A 27,815-nucleotide genomic window follows, 5' to 3' on the forward strand; every position below is an offset into this window, starting at 1 on the left:
AGCAATCCTATTTATTGAATGCCTAAGACAGTCTAAGCAAGATATAGAGATTTTCCCACTTGATCCACCCAACGGCCTCATGCGTAGTTAAGATTATTCCCATTTGACAGAGGGGGCAATGATTTTCTAGGTGTTATATGACTCTTACAGCTAGTAAGTAGCAGGATTTGAACTCAGATCTGCCTAACCCTGAAGCTTGTGCTCTAACCACTACACAAACTGCTGCCAGTGACGCTGGGGTCCAGGCGATGTGATAACATCAGATAGGACGCCTGAGCAGGGAGCAGAGTGCAGTCCTGCCTGACGGAGTCAGGAAATGCTACAGAAAGGAGGCGACAAAGGAGCTGAGTCTCGAAGAATGAGTAGAGTAGTTGGCTGTCGGCCAGGAAGATGAGAAGGAAAGGGCATCCTGGGCAGAAGGCGCAGCATGAGCCAAGGCCCAGTGGTGTTTCAGGACAGTTGAGGAACTGTAAGCAGTTTAGTTGGGGGGATCTGAGAGAGAAGACAGAGAAGGGAGGAAGGGTCCTTTTATGGAAGAGTTGGGGCCACAGCTCAGAGTGAGGTCCCTTCTCTCTGAGCAGTGGGGACGTGCGAGGCTCTGAGCAGAGGTGGCTTCTTAAGCCTGCCATGACAGCAAGGGTACTTTGATTGCTGAGGGCAGAATGGACTTGAGGAGGGAAGGCTAGCAGAGCGGTGAGAAGCCTCACTGGGGGCTGGTACAGGGGTCTGAGTGAGAGCGGAACTCAGGCCAGGTGTGGATAGAAGGCCTGGGCTCTGCCCTGAACTGCCTGGCCTCTGTGTTCGGAGGCTGATTATTCATGGTCTGGGTAGTGGGGAAGGTCTGAGAAACAGGGAGTAGGCCTGGCACAGCTGCTTCCTGTGTTCTCTCAGCCTGGGGGCAGAGCCTGGGGCTGAAAGGCAGGGCCTGGGCATCACCAATGAAGACCTGGTTCCCTCTGACTGTTGTTTAGGAACTGTCCTGGCTACTGGTCCCTGCCCCACCAAATTCGTGTTTTTCCTGTCTGTTGTGTTTTGTGTCTTTTATTTATTTAGCGCTTCAATCTTTTTTCCAATTTGCAAACCCAGAGTCCTTGTTCAGTAAACCCTGATCTCCCCAGTCCGAGAGCAGACAGGCCAATCTTGGGGACCAGGGCTCTGGTGGTTAGAACAGGCTGTGTGAATCTGGGGAGTCACCCTTGAGGTAATATGTGATGATATGTCTGGTGACAGCTCCCTCAGTTGGGATAGGGAGGCTCACCTGAGTGTGGAGACCACTCTGGTTTTCAGAGGCTGACTGGAGTTTTGCTTTGCAATGTTCTCAAGGCCGAATCCCTCAGGTCCAGTGGAAATATAGGAACATGACAGAGTCTAATCAAAGGGTTTGTGGAAGAGCCTTCTCTGGTGCCCTTGCTTTCAAGAAGGAAAGTAAAAGCTCCTGGCACAGAAAGCCAATTTCTGCTGACCCAGTGGAATCAAAGTAACAATACCAGGGTGCTATGGATGTGGCAGCTTTCTCTATTGCTATTCAGTGACTAGACTGTTTGTCCATCCATCCATCCATCCATCCATCCATCCATCCATCCACTATCCATCCGTCTACTCCTCCACTTACCCTCCTACCCATCTATCTATCCGCTTACCCATGCATCCAACTATCCACTTGATCAATTCATCCAGTCATCTACCCAGCCATCTGTCTACCCATCTACCTGTCCATCTATCCATTCACCCACCCACCCACCCACCAACCTATGCATCTATCCATCCATCTGCCCATTCACACACCCATCCATGCATCCACCCTAGCATCCATCCATCCATCCATCCATCCACCCATCCATCCATCCACACACCCATCCATCCATCCATCAATCCATCCATCCATCCATCCATCCATCCATCCATCCATCCACCCACCCACCCACTTGATCAATTCATTTTGTCATCAGATACCACCAAGTCTCCAACATGCGTCAGACCTTGGCAGGTGCCAGGAATTTAAAGTCAAATAGGATCCAGTCAGGGACTCATAGCTGAATCACCTAGTAATATCAACGTAAAGTGACAGTGGCCATAGGAGAGGCAGAGAAAAAAGACTGCGGAAGCAAAGAGAAGGCAGTCATTAGCTCAGCTGAATGGTAATTAAGGAAGACTGCACAAAAGAGGTGTCATTTGAGCTGGTTGTAGGAGCTGAAGAGGAGTTCTCTAGCAGAGGAGAAGAAATAATCTTCCAGGAAAAGCAGTAGATAGACAGGCCTTATTGCCAACCCAGTCAAACCCTTTGCCAGAGGAGAAGATAGACCTAAATTTAACAGGGCTACATTTAAAAAGAATTAATCCTGGCCATCCAATGGTTTAAACACCTCAGTGTGCACTTCATACAAACTCTAGTGACCCACTCCAGGTACTGGAGCCTGTACAAGTGATTGGAGCCCTATGCTCAGTGATTGAGTATATGTGTTGAGGATGTATCCTTGACCCCAAAAAGCCAAGGATGCTGAGCTTGTCCCTAACCCTTAGACAATGTCCAGGCTTGGGAGCAATTGGGCAGGCCCCCTCCTTTGAGAAGCCCAACTGCCTTACCTTGGAACCTGATGGTGTCATTGATGATCTCCAGTGTGTCGGCCACAGCGTTGTACTCTCCCACCTTCACCTCCCTGCTGTCTGTGGGGAGCAAGAGACAGTGACCAGTTAGACTGGGACTTGGGTTAGTGTCTGGGTGCTCCTATTCCAGCTCTTGCTCCCCTCACAGGCCCTGGGTATATTCTTGCAGGCTTCCCTTTCTCCAATGCCTCTTCTGGTTAGAATCACGAAACTTCTAACCTGATCTAGGCTGGAACATTCTCTCGTACTGTCTCTGTCTCATCAACTGGTTGTCCATCCTTTGCTTCACACCTCAAAGATGGGGAGCCCAGGCTCCCTACAACTGTACTCTGTCTGGTATCAAGTTCTTCCTGGCCACTGAGCTGAACTGTCTCCCTGTAACATTTCCCCTGCTCTACTGGCTCTGCCCTCTAGAACCACACAGATCACTTTTGCTCCATATTCCCTAGGATAGGCCCAGATACTCGAAGACAAAGACAGGTCATTCTGCTGACATCACCCCCCAACTCCTCTTTACAGAGCAGCACTTCAATCTCCCCACTCCTCCATCCCGACCCTTTCTTGGGCCACATTCCACAAAGTCAGTCTTTCTGTAGGGTGTAGACCCAAGGACTGACCAATGCACTTTAGGCATGATTTGGTCAGCAGCAAGTAGAGGGCACCATCCCCTCCCTCATTCTGGAGTTCACGTTGCTATTACATGCATCCTCAGGTAGAATTAATACCTTTCAGAAGCCACATTGCTCTGCTGTGTCATACTAAGCACAGTCTCCTACTGCCCTTGGCTCCTTGCACTTGTTCAGTGTGTTTTTAAACCCAAGTGATACATTCAAATTTACTCTCATCCTTCTTGCAGTTCTTGGTGGGTTTAGTTTATTGTTTTGGTCATCGTGAAGGATAAAGATGATGAGGACTGGCCCAGAGTGGTGGTAGAAGAAATGGAGAGGGGGATCAGATTTAAGCAAGGTTTCTTTTTTCCAGGTAAAATCAGGACAATTGAGCGATCAAATGGGAGATGAAAAAGAGGGGCACCAAGGTCATCCGAGGTTCTGGTGGGGATGAGGAGTTTCAGTTCCCATCCCTGAGTGGGGAACCCAGGAGAGGGGTTCAGATACAAGGTTAAGAATAACGAGTTCCATCTTGGATGTGCTGAGCCTGGGGTGCCTGTGGAGCATCAAGGCAGAGATGCTTTTGAGTCTAGAGCCGAGGGGAGAGGTATGGCTAGGGGGTGAGCTGGAGTCATTGGCATGGAAGCTGGGAATTGGAGTCAGAGGCAGGAATGGGACCCCCAGGGAAAGTGAGCCAAGTGAGAAGAGGAGAGGACCCAGTGCAGACTCTGGAGGAGCCCTGACCCCTGGGGTGGGCAGAACAGAGACTGGGAAGGGGTGGCCAGGACGCAGGAGCAGGGTGCTGGGAGGGAGTGGGCACCTTAGAAGCCAAGGAAAGGCACACCTTCACCACTGGCCACAGTGCCACATGCCACAGAGAGGCTGGGAGAAGCCCCTTGAGCAGGGTCTGAGGATCCGGCATCTGGGAGGATACCGGTGACCATGGATGAAGCAGATTCAGGGGAAGGTTGTGGTTAGAGGGATGGAACAAGGGGCAGTGAGTCTGAGGGCAGAGATAGGGCCCCCAGGGAAGAGCAGGCTTGAGAAGGGTGGGGAGCAGGTAGGAAGGGCTGGGGGTATTGACCAAGCCTCTATAGTGTGCTGGATCGGTGCTATTTTATGTACACTTTCTTACCTAGCTAAAACAGTGTGTGGAGTAGGTGGTCTCAGTCCCACCTTAAAGACAAGGAGACGGAGGCTCAGACAGCTTGTGGCTTTGCCCAGGGCCCCAGTGGTAATAAGAATAGAGCCCAGACTCAAACCCTGGACATTTTCCATAGCCCATACTCGTCCCTGACAGGGGGCTGCCTCAGTGGGATTCCCGAGAGGTGACAGTTTGTGCAGAGTGCCCACTCCACGGACCACCTGTGCCTCCTGAATGTGGGAAGCACAAAGAGAAGGATCATCCACCCATCCCCAGACGAAGGCCTCTGTGAAGTGCAGGTGGGAGCTGCAGACCCTGGCCAGCAAAATGCCTAGAAGTTACATAGGAATTCCAAGGCGCACCCTGAGGAAATGCCTCCTGGGGCTCTAGCTCTAAGTGAATTTCTTCGCAGAAATGCAGGTGCACTGCTGGTCCCTTAGAAACAAACATTCAGAAAACAGAACAGGGAATCCCCTGGGCCACACTTCTGCCTGTGTTCCTCTGACCGTGGGTGGTGGAAACGGGCTGTAAAAGTCACTTCCTTTTCCCCACAAGGGTCCCCGCCATTTAGGGGGCATCACACTGCGCAAGCAGCTGTCGCTTGCCTGGGTCACCCGGCCCCTAAATGTCACATTAGCAGAATCTGCTGGGGGCTCCAGCATCCTGCGCTGGCCTTTTGAAGTCCTGAGCCCTGCAGATGCCCCAATCAGGTCCTGCTGCTCAGAGGAGGCCCTGATTTATTTATTTGATGCAGGGAGGCAGCGCATGAAATATGCAGGTTGATCAGAATTAATCATCAAGAGTGGGGAATGGTGTGGCTGGCACCCTACCGCACCCCGGCCACACAGCCTGCCCCTCTGACTCACACGCCCTGCTGTATGCACCGTCCCATGGCACTGAAATAATACTCAGCTTCCCACTGACCGTAATCATCATAATCTCTCCCTGGGGGCAGCGTTGGAGGCTCACAGGCGCTTCACAAGTTCCTGCATTTAATGCTCACGGCAAACCATGAATTGGGCATAATTCATCCTGGTCTAAAGAGGCAGGAGGAGCCTCAAATAGGTTAAGTACCCACTCAGAGCCACACGCTTAGCAGTGACCCAGCGGGCAACTGAACATGGGCCCCCTAGTTCTGAATTCAGCATACTTTTACCCCCATACTGAGCAGGGCTGCCAATCATTCAGCCCACATTTGTTGAGTGCCTATTGCGTGCCGGGCTCAGCTCATGGTATTTCATGATAAAGAATCTCTCAAAAGCAGCACTGCAGGTGGTGGGAAGTTAAAGTCATTCCCATGTCCTCGAGCCAGGTGGCCTTGGACATCCTGGATGCTGGAGAGATGTCTATACTAAATCCTCTAGTTTTATCATTTCATTCATTCATTCAACAAACATTACTAGACACCCATTATGTGCCAGGCTCTGTGCTAGGGGCCAGAGATATAGAGTTTTTTCTTTTTTTAATCACAATTGCAGACCTTGCATGACTGTATCTGTAAACTGGGAACTTTAGAATTGATAAGAGGGTTAAAAACGAGAATATATGCCAAGTTCCTAGCTTGGAACCTAATTCATGGTAAGTGTCCAATAAACTATGGTTATTTTATTCATGATGAAAGTAACTATGGGCTCTATGTGAGGTCCCCAAGCACTCTTCATATTTTCTTCCTGCCACCTGTTCACTACCATGGTTCCTCCACTTGGGAGGTAGCTTTCCCTCCCTTTACCAAGTTAACCTGTCCAAGCCCTACCCGCCTCTTCCAGGAAGCCTTCCCTGAGTACTGTTCCTCCCATCCCAGTGTCCTAGTTGCTGTGGACTCAGGGCTCCGTGCATGACAGCTCTTCATGTTGAAGCCATGTCCTATGTGTGTCCAGGGCTTCTGATTCCTGCTGGTCAGCCTTGCTTCTGTTGTCCCAGGCAGTATAAAGTCTCATCCCCTGCACTCTGCTCAGGGTGCCTCCCGGGTCTGCAGATGGAAGGACTGTGTCCCCTGTATTCTTGAATTCACCCACAGTCCAGCCAGGTGGTGACCATGATAGGCACACAGCCCTCTCAGCTCTTGGACTTGTTGTTAACTCCTGTGCAAACAAGGTCAACTGGTCTATATCCAGTCTGTATCCAATCTTATTTGGGGTGTAATAACTGCCATGGGTAGACTTGTCTTCTCATGTGGTTCTGGCTCCAAACTGGGGGAGCCAGAATGTGTCCTTTAGAATTTGATCGTTGTTGAAAATACGCACACTGAGACACAATGTATAACTTTCGGGGATGAAACAAAAGATGATCTTGGCTCAACAAAAATCAAAGATTCTATAAATGTACTTAATTATAGGACCCCCCTCCCAAACTCAGGCATAGGAAAGAGCTAGGAGACAGGAGCCTCAGAGCTGATGCTGGCTTTGCGGTCACTCTGTGAGTAGCCCTGGGGAAGTTCCATCCCCTACCTGGATCTTGCTAAGTGAGGGGGTTGCAAGGGAGATCTCTGTGGCCCCCAACTCCTGTTCAATGATTCTGCAACTGCTTGGAAAGGTCCTCCTCATTCCAAGCTAAAACCTGCTCTGTGTGACTTCCCCTCATGGGACCTGGCTCTGTGCTGGGGCCCCAGGTCACTTCGGCTCCTGCTCCTGACTGTCCTTCAGACTTGGAACCTGGCGACCACAGGTCTCAACTCTACTCTTCCCCAGGATGAACAGCCATTCCTCAGGAAGTGATTTTTCACTTTTACCCCATCCTAATCTGCTTCCTCTCCCTCTCCCAGCAGCACCTCTCAGCAGCACAGAACAGAGACGGACTTTGTGCTCTACTGTCACAAACAATATGCCCTTGCCACATTTTTCATACATTTAGTTAACTGACCTTCGTTTTGAGATGTTTAACAGGCTAGGTGGACACTGAGCAAATACCCTGGGGTGTAATAACTGCCAGGGGTAGATGTGTCCACGATCTAGGCAAACTGGCCCAAGGGCAACAGCTAAATACCTGAGGGGACCCAGGTCATATACAACAGGCTATCAGCCCTGGGGGTGCTTTTTCTCTTCTTCTTGGCGACCTCCCTCAGGTCCTTCAGAATTCATCTCGGGGCCAGGTGTGGTGGCTCATGCCTGTAATCCCAGCACTTTGGGAGGCTGAGGTGGGCAGATCATGAGGTCAGGAGTTCAAGACCAGCCTGGCCAACATGGGGAAACCCCATCTCTACTAAAAATACGAAAATTAGCCAGGCGTGGTGGCACGTGCCTGTAATCCCAGCTACTTGGGAGGCTGAGGCAGGAGAATTGCTTGAACTTGGGATGGAGTTTGCAGTGGGCTGAGATTGTGCCACTGCACTCCAGCCTGGGCCACAGAGCAAGACTCCATCTCAAAAAAGAAAAAAAAAGTTAATCTCAGATGCCACTGCTTTCAGATATCCTTCGTAGTTTCTGCCAGGTAGACCTGAGTGCCCTCCTCTGAATGCCCACAGCTGCCTGTGCCATCCCTTATCACACATCGCACCTTGCTGTTGTCTGTGTCTGCTCCTCATTGCACTGGGTGGGCTGTGGGCTCCCTGAGGGCAAGGATTGCATCTTACTCCACTCAGCCCCACCAACCCCCATACCCAACCGGTGCCGGCCAGCACCTGGCAGGTAGGGGGTCACTTCCTAGGAGTGACAGGAAATAATTGTTGAGAAACTTCAAAAGCACAAACCTTAGGACAAAAACCAAAAGGGTTTATCTACATCAAAGTTAAGAACTTCTGCTCAGTCAGGACTTGAAGTGAGTTTACAGACAAGTGACAGAATGGGAGAAGATACCTGCAAAGCCTAAAGCCAATAAGGGATTGCTGTCTAGATTACATAAGAAGCTTCTGCAGACCGACAAGAAAAAGACAGTAACTTCAAAGTAAAAATGGTCAAAGGGCTGGGTGCGGTGGCTCACACCTGTAATCCCAGCACTTTGGGAGGCTGAGACAGCGGGAGGATCGCTTCAGGCCACGAGTTTGAGACCTGCTTGGGTAACATAGTGAAACTCCCACCTTCAGGAAAAAAAAAAAAAAAAAAAAAAAGCTAGCCAGGCATGGTGGTGCACGCCTGTAGTTCCAGCTACTTGGGAGGCTGAGGTGGGAGGATTGGTTAAACTTGGGAGTTCAAGGCTGCAATAAGCTATGATCGTGCCACTGTACTCCACCCCAGGCAACAGAGGGAGACCCTGTCTTTTTTCTTTTTTTAAAAAAAGGTCAAAGGATCAGAACAGACAGTTAACAAATGACTAATAAGCACAGAAAGAAATGTCCAAACTCATTAAGAATTAGAGAAATGATACTTAAAGTCACAATATGATATTACTTTACACTTTTAGACTGTCAAAAAATGAGTGATCCAGGAAATCCCAAATTGGGTGGTGGGTAGGGACACAGGAATCCTCTGCCAGTGGGCATGGATATGGGCATGGCCATTCTGAAGAGCAACCTGGCAGGTTTTGGGCATGTTCAATGTGTACGCAGCTTTTGACTCAGCAATTCTGCCCTTGGAAACCTGTCCTAAGGAAATTCCCAGTTGGATCCATAAAGGGACATGTATAAGGACACATATTATTTGTGAGGGTGGAGAGTTGAAAGTGACCTGGGTGTCTGTCCCAGGGGCTTCGGTAGGTGAAGTGATGGATGCACCCCACCATGGCTCCTGCAGGGAGTAGGGAGGAGCCATGCCTAGAGGCACACTCAGGACCATGGAGACGTCTTCAGAAACAAAGTGCTGAGTGGAAAAAACAAAACTGAACAGAGAAGATACCTAAGCCAGTGGCACTGATGTACGTGGCAACACGCATCTTGTAAGCACACATACAAACACAATATGGGGTGTTTGCCTTTCCTTGGGGGAGGTAGGAGCGGGATATGGGAATAAATGAGGGAAATAAGGGGGATAAATGGACACACAAGAGGGACTTTCATGGACCAATGACAATGACTGCCCATGAAATGAGGTGTGTGAATTGTGTCCTAAAGAAGCGCGACTGCACTTTTCTCAAGAAATTCCTGGGGGGAGAGTGTAAATCTGGGGTCATTGTTAAGAGTGCCCAGGAGAGGAGAAGGAAGCCAACAGTTGTTATGACCCTTCTCTGTGCCAGTCACTGATACAGGAACATCACAGCCTCACATCATCAGGTTCTCAGTCACTCTCAAGGCAAGGAAAATGATCACCTTCTATTTATTTACTTATTTTTAACTGAAATGAAGGCTCGAAGAGACTAAGCTTCTTTGCCTGTCTGCCAATGATCAGGCACGTCTGCTTCAAGCCTATGTACTTTCCACATGAGAAGGAATGAGTTCCCCATCACTGGAGGCATTCAAGCAGTGGGAATGTTGTATAGGAGAATCAGGGCTCTCTTCAACATGGAAGGTCGATGACTCAATGAAATCCAATATCTGTAAAATATACTGTCTTTTGGGTCACCTTTTTTAGGCTCCCTGAAAGGTAAATCCTGGAATATGAGGGTTGGGAGGTGTCAAGGCTAGGGTCAGGCTGGAAAACAGTCCACATTCCCGTGTGTCCTTTGGTTCCTGCAGATCCACAACCCTGCTGGTATATCCTGCAGGATTATGGACTATGACTCCACTCTTAATTATATCAAGTTGAGTGACAGTCTAACAAAATGGCCTTTCCAGACCCATGACTTGGTGAAGCGAGCTACAACTGCAGGCCTTCACAGAGGAAAAGGTTATTAAAAACCAGCCTCAAGAGTCTCAAACTAGGGTCAAACTAGCCCTGAAAGTATTCTAGTAGGTTCTGGGAAATCATCTTCCTGCTTTTATAGGCACTGGCATTTGGCCAGAGAGATTATGAAGCCCTGGAGGATCGGGGACTGTATCTTATTCAACTTGGTTTTCCCCAGAGGACTTGGTAAAGCGCCTGGCAGATGCTCAGGAAATGCGCACTGAATACAACCGTATCTGTTACCCTGAAGACCAAATGGTAATTAATGTCTGCAAATGGGAAGGACAAGTCTCTCTTTCACTAGGTACGTTCTGAATGACAATTACGTCGTTAGAGTGAAGGAAGACCCCTTCCCTTCAAATCAGGTGCCAAAATATAAAACTCCAAAGCCTGAGCCCTTTATGTTGCATAGAAGCAGTGTGAAATTCAAGCACTTATCATTCCCCGAGATTCTTACAAATAGGCCTAATGAAGGCAGGGTCGGTGAGTTGGAGCGGCAGATGCTGAGTTTTCTCTAAGAACGGCAAAAACAAGGCTCTAATCACAGCTTCACTCAACTTCCTTCCCTGCTGCAAATTCGGAGCCATGTTTAGACTTCGGCAGTAACATGGATACTTTTTTTCTCTTAAGGGGAAAAAAGCCAATTCTCTAGTATTCATTCTCTTTTACACGTGGTGTCATGAAAATCAGCCATGGCATCAGGGAGGAGCATGGAACCTGGAGCTGAAAGGGGTTCAGGCCTGAGGTGTGTGCCCAACAGGATGCTAATACGTGCCTTACCTATGGCCAAGGGTGGCTCACTAAGAATAGCACCTGCCTGAGACAAGGGGAAGAAAGCATGCAGTTTATTTGGAAGGTGATCCTAGGATGCACTGTTGGTGTGGGGAAGTGAGACAGGGAAGGAGCCAGGACAAGGTGCATGAGTCAGCAGGTTTCTTCGTGGGCAACCGAGGTTCGGTCCCACTGTGGGAGCTCTGGGAAAAGAGTCAAACACACCTGGGAGTTGCCTCACCCAAGGAGAAAGGATGCTGGGGTATTCATCCTCCCGTTCTCATCCATCACTGACACAGGGCTGCTCCTGGAGGCATTAACTCCCTGGACAGCTCATCACACAGCTTGGACGGCCTATTCAATAATCGATCATGGTAGATAAGGCACCTCTGAAACCCTTTACATTTGGAAAGCCAACTGTTGTGTTGATACACACATGCCCCCTGCATTCTGGTGGCTCATTTCAGTCCTAAAATAACATATGTCCCTCTAGTGGAGCAAGAGGATCAATGTCTGTTTAAAAAACATGTAGGCCAGGCGCAGTGGCTCATGCCTATAATCCTAGCACTTTGGGAGGCCGAGGTGGACAGATTGCGAGGTCAGGAGTTCGAGACCAGCTTGGCCAATATGGTGAAACCCCGTCTCTACTAAAAATACAAAAATTAGCTGGGCATGGTGGCACACACCTGTAGTCCCAGCTACTCGGGAGGCTGAGGCAGAAGAATCGCTCGAACCCAGGAGGCAGAGGTTGCAGTGAGCCAAGATCATGCCACTGCACTATAGCCTGGGCAACAGAGTGAGACTCTGTCTCAAAAAAAAAAAAAAAAAAAAAATCATGTAAACAGGAGCATCTGGATTTTATTGAAGGCCCAGCTGCGACCCTCAAGAAAAGCTGGACACAAATGCAGAGAGGGTGAGGGGAGCACACTTGTGCCTGGGCGTACGTGGGAATGTGCAGAGGAGCAAGCTGAGGTCCAATCCCAGCTCTGCCACTAGCCTGCTGTGTGTCCCTGGGGGATACTACTCATTCCTGGACCTCAGTTTCCCCATTTATACCATGAATTGGTGGAATGAGATCATCGTTAAGGCCCTGACCTGTATCATCTCCTATACATCATTAAGTAAACGGCAGACATAAAAGCAGCCGGGAGTTTCAGCACTCCAGGGAAACCTGAAGTTGCCCCAGAAAGGTGTCATAATGTTGACAAGGTGTTAATCATAATTGCTACTTACTTACTGAGAAAAAAATATACTGCATATATAAAAATATATTATATGTATAGTTATATATACACATACTTTTCCATTTAGCTTTTCCCATATTCCATGAAGGTAGATAGGATTATACTCCTATTTTACAGATGAGGACAATCAAGGCTCAGAGAGGCGAAGTCGCTTGCCTGAAATTCTACAGTGAGTAAGTGAGTGGATCTGGGGTGGGTCAGCCCACAAAGCGCAAGCTCTGAGCTGCTGTTTGCTGTACTGCCTTCCTTAGAAATCCAGATATGCCTAAACAGTCACTGGAGCTGGCGTGTAAACCTAACGTATGAAAAAAACAGGCAATACAATTGGCATGCACTGGTAGCTGTGATCAGCCAATCCTTGTTTTACAAAATACTCTCTTAGAATGATATAATTTTGAGAACTGGAAATGAGACAAGAGAATTTAGTTGCAATCACTCAAAAAAAAAAAAAAAGTAAGTATCTTTGCCAAGATGCTTACTTTGTTCAGCCAATGAAGAAGTAAAACTTAACAAATGGAAAAATAATTACGTTTGCCTAAAATTACATCTTTTGTGCACGCCAGAGAGCTGACATGCGTTTCAATGACCTGCCACAGAAAGACGAATGGGTAAGTCTACAAGATTGCATTACAGTGTGATAGCGTGGAAGAACACCTCTCCTGATTGATCTGAATCCTGGTGGGATTTGTCTGAATGAATCTGAATAACTCACTTTAATTTCTTGCTTTCCCCTGGATGACACCGGGATCTGCTCAAAGTGAGTGGGCAATGCAGGCCCCACTCTTGTTTCGGGGTTTTCCAGAAACACTTGCCTGCTGAAGAACACTGTATTGAAGAGAGGTTCATCTAGTCGTTTTGGCTCATCACCCCGCTAATGGCTGCACTGGTCTGCCTCAAGGAACGCCCAGCCCTGTTCCTCAAGGATGCTCCTCACATGGCCCCTGTCTTCACCTCCGTTTCTTCCTCATCACACAAAGAAATTGGTCTGGATGGTTTCTGAGGCCCTTCTGACAGCAACAGAAAGTTCAACACATGACCCAGTTTCTTCAAAAAATAAATGGCCTATAAAAAGCAGGGGGTTATAATAGATGAAAAGAGACTAAAGAGATACTTCAAGCAGATGCAATGGGTGGAATTTGTGTGGATTTTCCAACAAATCATCTGTGAAGACACCTTTGAGATGATCAGAGGATCCACACAGACTGGGAAATTAAAAGATATTAAAAATTGTTTAATGTTTTAGGTGTGATAATAGTACTGTGATTATATTATAAAAAGTCCTTATCCAGAAGAAATGCATACTGAAGTATTTATAGAATGAGATGACATCATGTCTAGGAGCTGCTTTAAAACACTACAGCAAAAAAGGGGGGATGGGGTGAGTAAAGATGAAAGAAGATTGGCAAAATGTCGATAATGATTGAAACCGGGTACTGGGCACATGCGGGTTCATTATGCTGTTCTCTCTACGTTAGAGTCTGTTTGAACATTTCTAAAATCAAAACCAAAAACAGCTGGGTGCACTGTTGCATGTCTGTGGTCCCAGCTACTTAGGAGGCTGAGGTGGGAGGACTGCTCGGGCCCAGGAGTTCGAGGCTGAAGTATGCTATGAACGCATCTGTGGATAGCCACTGCATTCCAGCCAGGGCAACATAGTGAGACACTTTCTCTACAAAAAACACCAGAAACCCCACATCAATGCAAACATTCTCAGAATACTAACTTAACCCCCACCACTCATAATCTCATAAGCTTTTTAGAGTCGTGCGGGAAGACAGAATAGGCCAGGGAAGTACGGTTATGCCTAGGGATCCATGGGGGATTGGTTCCAGGATACCTTGAGGATACCAAAATCCCCTGACGACCAAGTCCCTGATATAAAATGGGGTAGTATTTGCCTATAAGCTACACACATCCTCCCATATACTTTAAATCATCTCTAGATTTCTTACAATGCCTAATACAATGTAAATAGTTGTTATACTCTATCATTTAGGGAATAACGACAAGAAAAAACAGTCTGTCCATGTTTGGTACAGATGCAATCATCTATTTTTTTTTCCTGAATATTTTCAGTCTTCAGTTGGCTGAATCAACAGACGTGGAACCCATGGAGATGGAGGGCTGACCATGGTGCGGCTGAGAAAAAATATTCCAAATAGGTTGAAACGAATGTTTTCAGATAAGGGTTTTCAATTGGCTCTGCTTTCTTTTATCTGGAACATCACACTTGCACTCCTTTTGATGTATTATATTGCATAAAACAACATCCCTGAATCTAAATTTTATCAGCTAGAAAGAATAAGCATCAAAATGCCTACCTTGAAATTGAGTAAACTTAATGGTTCCCATTCTCTCCCCGTTCCGGAACACAACTTGACCCTAAAAACGAAACAAAACAAAACAAACAAGAATAAAAGAGAAATGCCACATTAGCCCGAACGCCACTGATCTCACAGCAATTCATTAACTGTACAATGCGATTATTAATACTGGAGGAAAAACAGATTCCCGCTGGACCACAGATGAAAATCAAACTGATTGTTTTTAAATTGGTTGTGACTTTATCTGGTTAATTTGAGGAGCACAAAATCATTAATGGAACTCACACATGTGAATTGAAGCCAAGATAAGCATCATCATGATCACCATGACTATTTATTAAACACTCACGTGTCCTATGCTCTCATGGGGATGGAGTCTTCTGGGGTGCTGGAAAGATGACAGCAAAGGTGGGGCCCGGCCCTGACTCTGCTCCCTGTGCCCCACCCATAAAGATGTGGGGTGTTGCTGAGTCTGTTTGGCTTGAGGACCAGAAGGGTGCTAGAGGTCTGCTGGTATTTCTTATTACGAACAGAGAATGTTTTTCTAAGTTTTTCCTGAATGGTGACGTCAGTCCCAATTATAACTGAGCTATGGTGCCGCAAAAAACTAAGCTTCTTGAGCCAGCAAGACCTGACTAGTGTCACAGGCAGCTGAGCGCCCCTCATTAGGGACCTTGGGGACTAAACATAGCATCATCTTCTGCATCTGCCCTGCTGGCTTCCAAATGCTTGGCTAAACAAACCAGGAATTTAGAGATGGAATGTCATCTCTTCTTTCCGATGTATATCCCATCTAAAATTCTGCAACCATATGAGGAAATTGACACACACTCTATCACTGAATCTTGATGCCAAACGTAAGTGATGAGGGGATGACCCCCATTTTGCAGATCAAGAAACTGAAACTGAGAGAGGTTATGGACTTCACACAAGGTCATTGTTTAAGCGAGGCTGCTGGGATTCAAATGCAGGTTTAATTTTAAAGTCCATGCTACGTCACTGCAGCATGTTGCTCTTGATCCAGTAGTAAGTTTCTTCCTGTCTTTCCATTATTGTGAAATTAGGAAAAGAAACGGTTTTAAAGGTAACCTGCTTTTCTCTCACCGTTATGCTTTTGTGTCATCAGGCAACAGCACAGACAATACTCTGGGTCCCACTGAAGTCTTGGGAGAAAACCCCAGGAAGCATTTTCCCTTAGGCAGAAACCTAAAGACTGAAGCCCTGCAGCTTCCAGAATAAAGGGGGATCGCTCAACCTGATCCCAGAACGAGAAACACCTTCCAAGGCCACTTGGACACCTTTTCGAAACCCCGAAGACAGCTGTGAGTAGTATCAGTTTGAAACTAATGCCCACCGAATTCTATATTCAGGGGAAGGTAAGCAACTCCCTGGAGTGTGAAAACACTTCAGCCGAGGTGAGACAGGAGCTGTGATTTTATTTCTAGGGACAATTGAAAATCACAAAACACCTTCTAAAAGGATTACTTTTATGTAAATGGACCACTTTGCCTGAGTGGGGAAGATTGTCCACAAAGAGAATGTTTTTTTTTGTCTGACAGGATGGAGATCTAATTTACCAATCTTCTGCCAAGCTTTGAAGAATTCCACAGGCGTCTAGATTTAAAATGTGCACAAATTCTGCAGACTCTTTCTTAGCGAAATTACAAAGTGTATGGAATGGTATTCAAAGCTTCCATGGAATGATACGGGAATGGGGGGGAGAAGAGCCTCCCTTTACTTTGTGAACAAAACAAATCTTTGAAGTAAGATCTGTCACATTTCATTTTACTAAAAATAACTTTTTTACTAACAGGAACTCCTCCCATCTCCTTGATTTCTCCTTAATTTCTCAGGGGGTACAGTGGAAGTAGGCCAGCGTCTGTGTCTCACAAACTGGGTTCAGTCCTCTCTCAGGCAAGTTCCAGAACATCTCTAAATTATGGACCAAGCACAGGTCCTGGTACAGGACAGGTGCTCAGCAAATGGCAGTGGTAATTTTTATTTAAACATGTTTAATAGCAGGGAGCTGAAATCAAAAGATGTTAAGTACCAGAGAGCTTTCCAGTCCTTGGGAAGTGAGTTTCAACCCTCATGTGATTTCAACTGGCAAAGTGGAAACCACTGGGCCCCCAGCCACGATGTCTTCACCTCCCAGAATCATCAGCTCCCAAATGACTGACTTCCCAAACAACATGAGCCACTGTGCGTTCTGCCTACCGATGAGAGAAAGTAGAGGGCTTCTGTGACTGGGGTGACCAAGTGCTGATGGAGACACGGATGTGTAACTGGCGATGTTGAGGGTCTGCATCAGGGTTACCATGGCATCTGTTGGGTTTCACTGGCAAAGCCATCCCTGCTACCCTAAGTATCGCCAACTGGATAGGGGACTACTGCACCAGCCAAGGCAGTCTTGACAAGACCAGGTATGAGGGAGGCCACAGGCCAGTCAGGTGGTTCTCAAGAAATTCTACCCAGTAGGTGTCCTCCATATTAAAAGGTGGTCAATTTACAACATTCCAAAAATATTTACCTACTGCTTACTGAATACCCTTCTAGGGACTGATGCCTGCCCTTGGAGAGCCTTTTATTTGATTAGGAGGGATAGCAGAAACAAGTCCACCAATGCTTAAGAAATTTCAGTTAGTGATGAATGCTATGAGGAAGATCAAAAGGGTGATGGGAGAGGGAAGTCATTTTTTTATTTTTTATTTTTTTGAGACAGGGTCTCGCTCTGTCACCCAGGCTGGAGTGCAGTTGTGCGATCTCGGCTTACTGCAGCCACCACCTCCTGGGCTCAGGCGACCCTCCTGCCTCAGCTTGGGATTACAGGCACACACATCATTACACCCAGGTAATTTACTAACGGAGCTGCTTTAGTTGGGTAGTTAGGGAAGACTCTGCTCAAGACGTTATATGAGAGCTGAGACCTATCTGGAAAGAAGGAAATATTCCAGCCAGAGGGAAAATCCAGGGCAAAGACCCTCAGGTGGGGAAGAGACTGAAATATTCAAGGAACAGAAAGGGCCAGCATGGCCGGAGCGCAGTGAGGGAGGCAGGGTGGTGGCAGATGCATAGGTGGACAGGGGCCAGGTCACATTCTACCCGGAGACCATGACGAAGTGTCTGGACATCACTCTATGTGCAATGAACAGCCATGAGGGTGGGGTGGTAGAGAATGGATGGTAGTGTGGCAAACGTGGAAGGAGAGACTCTGGAGGCTCTGGCTCAGTAATCCAGGTGTGAGAGGATGGTGACTTCGGCGAGAGTGATGGCCAGACTCTGTCCCTCCCCAGCTCAGAGTGCGTGGTGAATGTGACTGAGCACTGAGCCCAGAGCAGCGCCTGTCTTCCATTCCATTCCTCTTATTCTGTGTGGTGGATGCCAGGGGTGTGCCCAGATACCCCGCTCAGGATGGAGGCCCTCCTCCCCAGCTGCTAGCATCTGGCTGCTGTTGAGATGCCTTGCACCCAGTCAGAGCTATGTTAGTTCAGGTTATGCCCCCTCCCTGGGGGCAGCCTGCAGCTAGCAGTCAGTGTGAAGGGTCATAGATCTAGCCCCGCTGCCTCGATTCAGGACAGCTGTGAAGGACCGTGGGATCCCGAGGTCCCCTGGGATTGGCTGAGCTCATGATTGCCACTGCATCACATTTTGACTTCTCCCGCTGCCCAACACTACTTGGCTTCTTCCCTTCCAGCTTCTGTTCCGGAAAACATTTCCTGATAAACTTCCTGTATGCAAATCTTTGTCTCAGAGCCTGTTTCTGGGGTAACCCAGTCTCAGATATCCTGTCATCAAAAGTCGCTGGGGCTGGCTCTTTCTTGCCACCTGAAGGAGCTGAGCAACAGGGCAGGGTGGGAACAGATGCGGCAATGCTGCCACTAGACAGTCTCAGAGCCACTATGGGCTGTAGTTCAGCCAGGCGAGCCAGGCCAGCTTCAGTTCCTAACATCCCAGCTTGAGAGCTGGGATTTTTTTTTTTTTTTTTTTTTTTTTTTTTTTTTTGGTTTCCCTCCCACAAAGGTTGCACTTCTCCCAGCGCATGTAGTCTTTATGTAGAGATAAATGTCATGACTCTCCTTACGCTTTTGTCTTGTGCAATTCCAGGGTTGTAACTGAGAATCATCACGTTCATTTGAGACCAGTCCATGTGATGAGTTTAATTCTAAGGCAAGGGAGTTTGATAACTCTGGCCAGGGTGGGGGCTGATAATTGTCTGGTGGCTCACAGTTCACTCACTCTACTACACTCTCCTCCGTGTGGCAGGGACTGGAAGCCCTGAAACCATATTTCCCAGAATCCCCTGCCAGCTGGTTTCCATTTAGGGTGTGCTGATGAGAAGTGGTCACGGGAGATTGGAAAGAATGCATAAGCATGGATGAGGGAAAAGCTTTCTTTTTTTTCCTTCCTTTGCTCTAGTTGTAGCAAGGGGAGCTACGAGTGACTGCAGGTGTCTGTAGGGCCCAGCAGCTTCTGATTCCTGAACCATCGGGGTGTGGAGGCCCCTGGCTGCATGCTCAGTGGCCAGAGATGGGGCACCAAAAGTAGCAGAAACAGCAGCAGCAGGAGCCTCGGAGGCCTGTGTACCTGGGCTTTCCCTCCATTATTATTATCTGCTCTGTGGTCATTTTTATAAATTCCTCGGAAGTAAGATCCATTATCAATCAGCATTCAGTCAAGAAAACAAAAACCACTTCAGGCATTTCAGGGGCAATGGCAACATCATTTTCCTTTTCCTTCTTCCTGCCTGAGGGGCATGGCAATTTTCCGGAGAACTGTATCTGCAACAACGGGCTCTACCTGTTTTCCTCTACCATCCCTTCCAACAAAGTTGTAACCAGTTCCCTGTATGAAATCTCCTTCTGAAATGCCTGAAGTGGTTTGTGTTTTCTTCACTGGATGCTGATTGACAATGGATTCTAACTTCCAAGGAGTTTGTAAGAATGACCACAGAGCAGATTTGGAATACAAATAAAATCACGGAGGGAAAGTTCCAAGTAGATAACTTATAAGGATTTTTTTCCCCTGAAAGAGATGTTGCTAATGTCAAAGAAAGCAGTCTGTTTCATAAAAGTCAATCCAAACTAATAGTTTAGGTTTAATTGGGAGCTATAAAGCTGCATTTTCTTCTTCAGCGAAATCTTCAGAATGTATAGCGTAACTTATGGACAAAAACCTAAGTTTTGGCGTTTGCCAGCAAGAGTAAATATTGCTATCTATGTGAGCTTGGATGCTCATTGAGCATTTCTGAGCATCAATTCTTCTACTTGAAAAATAGTAAGAACAATACAAATTTCTCAGGGTTGTTTCTGAGAATTAAAGAAGATGATTATGAAATGAGAATAGCCAGGGATGGTGCACAGCAAGGGGTAACTTATCGTAAAGGGTAACTGTTATTGTAACGCCTTGAGTTAGCAAAATCTCATTTTTTTTTGTTTTGAGACAGGGTATTGCTCTGTTGCCCAGGCGAGAGAGTAGTGGTACAATTATAGCTCAATGAAACCTCCAGCTACTGGGCTCAAGTGATACTTCCACCTCAGCCTCCCAAGTAGCTGGGACCACAGGTGCTTGTCACCACAACCAGCTAATTTTTAAAACAATTTATTTGTTGTTGAGATAGGGGTCTCAGTATGCTGCCCAAGCAGGTCTCAAACTTCTGGCCTCAAATGATCATCCCACCTCGGCTCCCCTGCAAAGTGCTGGGATTATAGTTGTGAGCCACTGCACCTGGCTGCAAAATCCCTTCTGATGTCAGTTCAGAATCCCCAGAAAAGTTGGTGGGGAGTAAAATGGACACTAAGGATTCCAGAAGCCAGTAGGGTTTAACAGTCTCCTCTTAGAAAAACTAATTATCTGTTTTCATTGTTCATCTTTAATACTTAACTACTAAGCATGAGTAAAATTCACTCCAACAAGTTTATGAGTCTTATAGGTTAAGCCCTTCGTTGGGGCCTCTTTTTTTTCCTTCTTTAATTTCACAGTGGAAGGCAGAGATACTCTCCCTGGGAACATGATCTGGTGTAGGGTCAGAGAGGCAAGAAGGGTAGCTTTCATGCTTCAGCCAGTATTATAGGCAACACCTGGGCAGGGGCCTGAAGCTACTTTGAGTGAAGACTCGCTGGGCTCAGCCGACTAATATTCTGGAGCCCTGGGCCCACTGAGGGACAGTCTGTGCAGATCACAGTGCACTTAGGGAAGGGTTTTCTTCTTGAATATGACTCTAGACTGCATTCTTATCTCTGGGCTGTCAAGTTTGCCTTTGGGAGGTGTGAGCATGCATCCTCATTGAGGATTTGACTTGTGCTGTGAGAAATAAGATCTATCCTGACACATCACACTGGCAGGAAAATGTTTACGTTAATGGAAGTTGAAGGGTGTTAGGGCTCTGAAAACAATACTCCAAAACGAAGGCCTCAGAAGTCTCCTCAGAAGCCAAAGTTTTTCTCTGACCTTCTCCTGGCCTCCTGTCTCTCAGTCTCTTGCTCCTCTAGGGCCAATCACAGAAACTCCAATCCCTCTTCCCCAAAGCGGGTCAGAGAAATCAGGACCCCTTTTCCCCAAAACTAGCCATAAAAAGTAAAAATATTACTCCAGCATTCCCTCCAAGTTTCTGTGTAAAAACTGGCTATGAAGAAATTATGTGACTTACCTTATTTGACTGTAGGTCATAAGACCCCCATTCCAGAGAGAGCCTTGTGCTTCCAGAGGGAAGGAATGCGTGCTCAGAGAGGTCAAGAAGAATCTAGACCAGCCTTGCTGGTTTCCTCACTCAGTCTATCAGTATTGGATCATAGCCTTTTCGTCCAATCACGTTTCTGCACGGTTGTCTAGACTTTATTGAACCTAAGCATAAAAATGGACAATTTCCCCTGTATCTCTGGGTCTTCCTTCTGAAGGCTCCCATGTATATACATTAAATAAATGTGAATGCCTTTTCTCTAATTGGAAGTTGATTTTCCAGTGAACCTTCAGAGAACCAAGGAAAAAAGCTCTCCTTAGGCCCCTACAAAGACCATGGGGGACCTTGGTAAATTCTGCTGGAGGGGGCAGCACATCAATGTCTGTGTGGGGATCCAAGCCCATCGTGGACTGTTCTGCTGCCAGCCCTCCCCCGAGGACAGGACTGGTGTCAAAGAAACAATGTAGACTTTGAGAAAACACTGGGGTTAAATTGCTTCTGAGGTGTTGCTAAAAGGGTGGAGATCTGCATGATGCAGGCTTGAAGGAGAAGATGCCCTGTTTCCACAGGGATGGCAGGATGTGAGAGAGACAGACAAATAATTGAGTACATCCACCCACGTGTTCTGTAAAGATTAAAAAATATTCTTTTTTCTTTTTCTGTATGTCCCCTTGAGCTACAGGAGAGGCCATATTTTGCACATAATTTAAAATATTTTCTTATACCAAAAATTCTTTTGTTAGACCAAAGCATTCAGGAATGTTTGATGCACTCATAGCGCCTAGAGCAGCAGGTTTGCAGGGAACTGAGAGAAGGAGCAGAATGGGAGGTGGGGTCTGTCCCACTGCCAGCCTTCAGTGGATGGGCAATAAAGATGCAGGGTCATCTTTCTGAGGGACCATAATCAGATGGCTCAGAGGGTACAAGTAGTGACCCTCCACAAAGCATGTGGTGGCCTAAAGTGGGGCTGTGTGCACTGGAGGGAAGCAGGGACCCAGAGAAGATAGCTGGGTGGATGGCCCAGGAAGGGTGGAGCAACTCCCCCTCTTTCCTTCCACTTATTATAAGAAGAGACTCAGGCTTATTTAGAACAACAAAATATCAGGCATAAATGAATGTGTAAGAAGTATAGGAAAAGTGAAGTAAATTTTAATACAGACACATGATGAAATAGTAGGATACATGCATTCAATCAGCAAGTCCTGTTGGGCACCAATGATGTGCCAGACAGGCGCCAGATCAAACACTGAGCAAAATCAACATGGTCCTAGATTGCATGAAGGGTAGGGTCTGGTGGAAGACAGAGACATTAAGCAATAAACACACGGATAAATGGAGAATTACAATCTGTGATCAGTGACATTAAAGGAAAAGAACAGGGCGCCAAGAGAGAAAACTACAGGAGGACCCTAATTTAGACTGGGGACCAAGGAGGGCCTTTCTGGGAAGATGGCATTTGCACTGAAACCTGAAGGAGCTAGCTGAGCCAAGAGCAAAGGGGAGAACATCCTGGAAAGAGGAAATTGCAAGTGCGAAGGTCCTGAGGCAGGAAAGAGATTGGGAAATCCGAGGACCTGAAACAGTGCCGATAAAGCTGTAAGTGGTCATTGAAGAGGAGCTGAGCAAGAAATGTGATTGGCAAGATGGATGGGTGCAAGGCCATGCGGAACCTTACCAGCCATGCCAAGGATGCTGAGCTTCATTTTGAATGCAAGAGGAGCCACTGAAGGGTTTTAATGAGGGGGTGATTTGATCCAAGTCCTATAGACTTAAGCATTATATTACAAAAGTTATCAAAGGTTGGAACGAGTGATATTGCAATTGTGCCAGTCACTGGCTAGCTGTTCAACAAATTCATTTCCTTTTCCTCCTAGGCACATGGCCAGACTAGGTTTTCCAGACTTCCTGATGGTTGGGTACGGCCATGTGACAAGTCCTACCAATGGAATGTAGGTGGGAGTGACATGGTACTCCAGGCCTGGCCCATGAAAACCTCTCACAAGATCCTGATCCTTCACGCTTCCCCGTTTCCCCCACTGTGAACCAGATTGATAGGATCTATCAGAGAACCCTGAGGCCTAAGGAACAGTGGGGATGTGAGACAGAGGGGCCTGGGCCCACGAATGATTATGTGGAAAGGCTGTCTAATGACCAGAAGGACCCACTTTGGACTTTGTATAAGAGATAAATAAAATTTTACTGTGTTAGTCCACCAAGATTCTCAGATAACTTGGTTACGGCAGCTAGTGCTATTTATCCTAACCAATACAACAATGAATTTAAAAAGTGAAAAAAAAAAAAAAAGGATACAAATTGTATATACAATATACTCACAATTATGTAAAAATTACCCCCACAAAGTAAAAATGTTAACACTGGTTGGTCCCGGGGAGTGTGATTATGGCTTTTTCGTTTTGCTTTTTAATACTTAACCTATATTCTATAATAAATGGGTATTATTTTAATAACAAGAAAGCTTTATTAAAAACTTTTTTAAAAAGATGTTACAAGGAGGCACATTTTACAGGCAAAAATAGCAACATCATCAGCAATAAATTAATACTCCCTCTTGAAATAGATTGATTTTTTTACTATTTTACTAATAATTTTACTGATTAATTTATTTACTGTTTTATCTGTGTAAACATAAGCCTGCTTCCCCCTCAAAGTCGAATAACAAACAGAGCAATGAACAAGGAGTCAGAAGACAGATTCAGGCTGAACTTGGCCATTTTCTGGGAAGGGAAGCTGGGGCAAATGCCTTTTCATCTCTGTGCTCAGGCTTCCCTCTACAAAACGTGCAGAGATGATATTGTGCAAGCTACCTTTAGCTTTGCTGAAACATTTGTGTATATTAAGAATTTTTTCCCCCTGGGGTTCTCCTTTATTAATAGATTTTCAACAACACCCTCAATGGAATGAGGTATGTATGATTATTTCCATTTTACAGATGAGGAAACTGGAAACTGAGAGCCTGAGAGGTCAGGATTTTGCCTAGGGTCACATAATGAGTAGGCAAAAGGACTGGGACTCGCCTCAGTTGTGTCAACTTCAAGCTCATGCTTCTAACAACAGGCCATCCTCCCTCCTCTTTGCAAGAAGGAGTCATTGATCAGAAAAAGAGCTCTCAGCAGGGGACTGGAGTAAGTACCATGTGACCTTGGGCTAGGGGGATGGTGCATGGGTATAGCAGGAGTAGGCAGAGGAGGAGGAAAGATAGGTAGTCAGGGATGTGTTGGTAAATGTTTAACAGCTGGCTCTTTGGGGGAAAAAAAAAGAGCTCTGATTTGTAGTGTTTGCCAATTTCCTTGGTGTAAATACACCCACCACGGTGGATTTCAAGCTATCAATGATTTAACAGCTGGCTCACAAATTCCTGATAATTTAACAACTGGCTCTCAGCTCTCTCTAGAGCCTGCAGGAGCTGGCTCCAGCACACCTGTAACCAAGCCAGTCCATCTGGCTTCCAAATTAAGATTGTGAATGCAAAATACCGTTTTTACCTGCACAACTGGGTGAGAATCTCTTCCCTGAAACAGGCGAGGAGGCTACAAATCAGAATGGGACTAGCTGGAGACAAGGGGTTTGTGCCGAATATTTACCTACTGTCTCTCAGCTCCCAAACCTGCCTTCTCTATCCTGCTCTGTGATGCTGGGGCCGGGGCTCCACAAGCCACATCTCCCAGACTCCGTCCTATTAGCTTCCACCAACAGGAGGCTCTGAGGTAGAGTGGAAGGGGACGATGGGAGTCCCTGCTCTCCTATTCTGTCAGGCAGGGTCCTGCCTCCAGCTTCTTTCTGTACTTTCAGCACCAGCCCTGCTATGCCCCTTTGAGGGGCCATCAGACATCAGGCAGACATGCCCCTCTTCAGACAACAGAATACTAGCTGTGCAGGGCTTCTCTGAGCTCCTGGGTTCTGAAAAGCTCATCTCTGTCCTTTCATTTTCCTAGCCCTAGGGGCAGTTTCTTTCTGCAGCTGGTATCCCTTGACTGCCTCAGTGCTCCTTCTGTATTCCTTCCTCCTCCCATCACCTATTAAACAATTCCTTGTATTAAATCCCCTCTGTTTGTTTGAAATGCCTAGTGTGGCTTCTGTTTTTCAGACTGGACTCCTCCCCTCCATCTACCACGTGGTCTTAGGACTTGGTCCTCCAGGCACAAGCCTCCTATGTCAGGTCCCAATTAAAGTGGCCTCCCCTGTTCATGTCCTCTTGGGCACTGGCAATGCTCCCTGCTCCTTCTTCCACACCCTGAACTGAATATATGGTAATTGCCTCCTGCTGGATGAAGCTTCCGAGGGCAGGAAAGTGCTCTTTACTCTTCAAGGGCTGGGAAGAAGCAGGATGCAGGACTATGTGTTAAGTTGCATTCAGCTGAATTGAGTTGAACGGACTGGGTTCCCCAGTGTTGGTGGGCCATGGAGCAGGATCTCTCAGGAAGATCCACGAAGGAGAGAGAAGGGACACCGGCCAAGAGCATTTGCTCAGTTAGCTCCCCGGGGTAAGAGGACTGAGAGACATGCAGAGTGGCCCAACGTGGAGGAATTGCTTGTCACAGAGGCCTGAAGGTGATCACAGGTTGGGAGACCAAGACGTCCTGCAGGCTGCTGGGCCCTGGGGACCTGCATTCCATGGGCCGAATGATGTTGGCTAAGACTATTTCTTTACAATTAAACCAGAAAGGGCTTGGGGCTTATAGTGGGTAGTTCAGGGTTCTAGTCCCAGTTCTGTCCCCAACTCCATGTGTGTTCATAATTGTGTTCCTTCCCCTCTCCGGGCCTCAGTTTCCTCACTGATAAAATGAGGGGGCAACAGGCCACATACTATGTTTGAGTGCCTGCTCTGGGACACAGCATGCTAGACCCTGCAGTGTTACAGTGACTAAGCCAAAACCATTGTCTTCTAGAAGCTCCCAGTCTAACAGAGATGACAGAATTTTTTTTTTTTTTTGGTAAGACTATTAGAAGGTAATGTGAGTTGCTAGGAGAGAATGGGTACAGAGGGCTGGGAGCACAGAGGAAGGGCACCTCTCTTTGAGGGGGTGACTTAGGGGTGCAGAGAAGAATGACCACATTGCGCAGGCAAAGAGGATGGGAGAGGAAATGTTCTAGGCAGAGGGAACAGTGCATATGCAAAGCCTAGAGGCGAGAGACAGTATGGCTCTTTGGAGGACTAGAAAGTGACATTGCTGTGGGTGGTGTGCACGGTAGGGCAGCTGGTGGGAGGCAGGGAATGCAGGAGCTGCATCAGGCAGGGCTTTGGACCTTATGCCCCAAATGAGGGGCCACAAAAGGGGTGTCAGCTGGGAGGTAGCAGGTCCAATGAGCTCTTTCCCTTTTGTGAAAATGGATGGGCATGAAGGAAGGACTGGAAGCAAGGCAGCCAGTGAGAAGCTGTGGAATCCATGGGAGAGGAGGATGATGTAGATGGAGCAAAGGAGATGATGCATGAGGTGGGAGGGAGGCTGGGTATGGTGGTTCATGCCTGTAATCCCAGCATTTTGGGAGGCCGAGGTGGGAGATCACTTGAGCCTGGAGTTCAAGACCAAGCTAGGCAACATAATGAGACCCCATCCCTGAAAAAATAAAAAATTAACCAAGCGCGGTGGCACACTCCTCTAGTCTCAGCTGCTCAGGGGGCTGAGGTGGGAGGGTTGTTTAAGCCTAGGGGGTCAGGACTGCAGAGAGCCATGATTGTGCCACTGTACTCCATCCTGGATGACAGAGTGAGACCCTGTCTCAAAACAAACAAAAAACCCAAAAACCCAAAAAACAGAACAACCACAACAAAATATGTATACATATAAATGGGAAGGAAGTGGACGTGGAATCAACAGGCCGGAAGTGAGGAGTGAATGCAGGGAAGAATGGCTCCCAGCTTTCTGGTTTTGGCAGACAGATGGAGGGTGGTGCCTACACAGCTGGTAGAGGAGAACTGACCAGAGCAGTGACTGGCATCTTTGCCCAGGTTCCTGGGTGGATGGCTGAGCCAAAGGAGGTTTGTAGCTACAGAACCATGCAACATCAAGCTTCTGCCCAGGCTCCTCACCACCCCCATCCATGGTTCCTTCTTTTCTGGTCATCCGCAGATGCAAGCATCCCTACGATTAGAAGTATTTGATTTTTGCTTTACTGTAGGTTCTATTTTTGTTAAATAGATTAGTCTCCACCAGGAAAACCAAATTGCTGACCAGCTGACCTGAAAGTCTGAGAGATGCAATTTGCAATCTGTTGGAATCTTCGCTTTAAGCCAGGGTGGGCTGCAGATTGGCCCGGGCGGGCGGTGGAGCAGGGCTCAAATTAGGCAGCTGGTGCAGCAGCCATACAGGCACCAGGCAAGGGGGCTCAGGCAGGAAGAGAAAAAGATGCAGATCAGAGAAATAGGAAAGGACAAATGGACAAGATTTGGTGACTCAGGGGACAGGTGACTCAGAAAGGGTGTCCTGCTAGGAGGCGGGCCTCCTGGGTTCTCCTCTGGGATCCCCCAGTCATACTGGTTGCAGTGTCTCCTAGGGTTTAAGGAGATAAAGCTGATATGATCTAAAGCTGGGCCCAGAATTCCTCTTAAAGAGCAGACAATCTTGGTGCCTCCTGGGGGGAAAGAAAGAACCTCCACGTGTTTCTGGGTAGGAAAGACCATGGCTGTCGGGGACGGCCAGCCACTCTGCTGAGAAAATAGGCTGGAGTTCATTTTCCTCCTGAGGACAGGGCCTGGGAGGAGTGGAAGAACTTCTCAAACAAAACTTCAAAGTGC

The 27,815-nt window shown here is 47.2% G+C and overlaps 1 protein-coding gene across 1 annotated transcript in view; it reads right to left on the bottom strand.

Moving 5' to 3' along the window:
- GABBR2 (gamma-aminobutyric acid type B receptor subunit 2) overlaps positions 1 to 27,815 on the bottom strand; it is a 420,626-nt gene that overhangs the window by 104,833 nt on the left and 287,978 nt on the right. The window contains exons 8-9 of the mRNA XM_010357632.2: positions 14,383 to 14,443; positions 2,584 to 2,664 (exon numbers count right to left, since the gene is read on the bottom strand). Of these exons, the coding sequence (XP_010355934.2) occupies positions 2,584 to 2,664; positions 14,383 to 14,443 (142 nt within the window). The remainder of the gene's footprint in view (positions 1 to 2,583; positions 2,665 to 14,382; positions 14,444 to 27,815) is intronic.

This window comes from Rhinopithecus roxellana, chromosome 16 (genome assembly GCF_007565055.1).
Source record: "Rhinopithecus roxellana isolate Shanxi Qingling chromosome 16, ASM756505v1, whole genome shotgun sequence".
In the NCBI taxonomy this organism is placed as follows: domain Eukaryota; kingdom Metazoa; phylum Chordata; class Mammalia; order Primates; family Cercopithecidae; genus Rhinopithecus; species Rhinopithecus roxellana.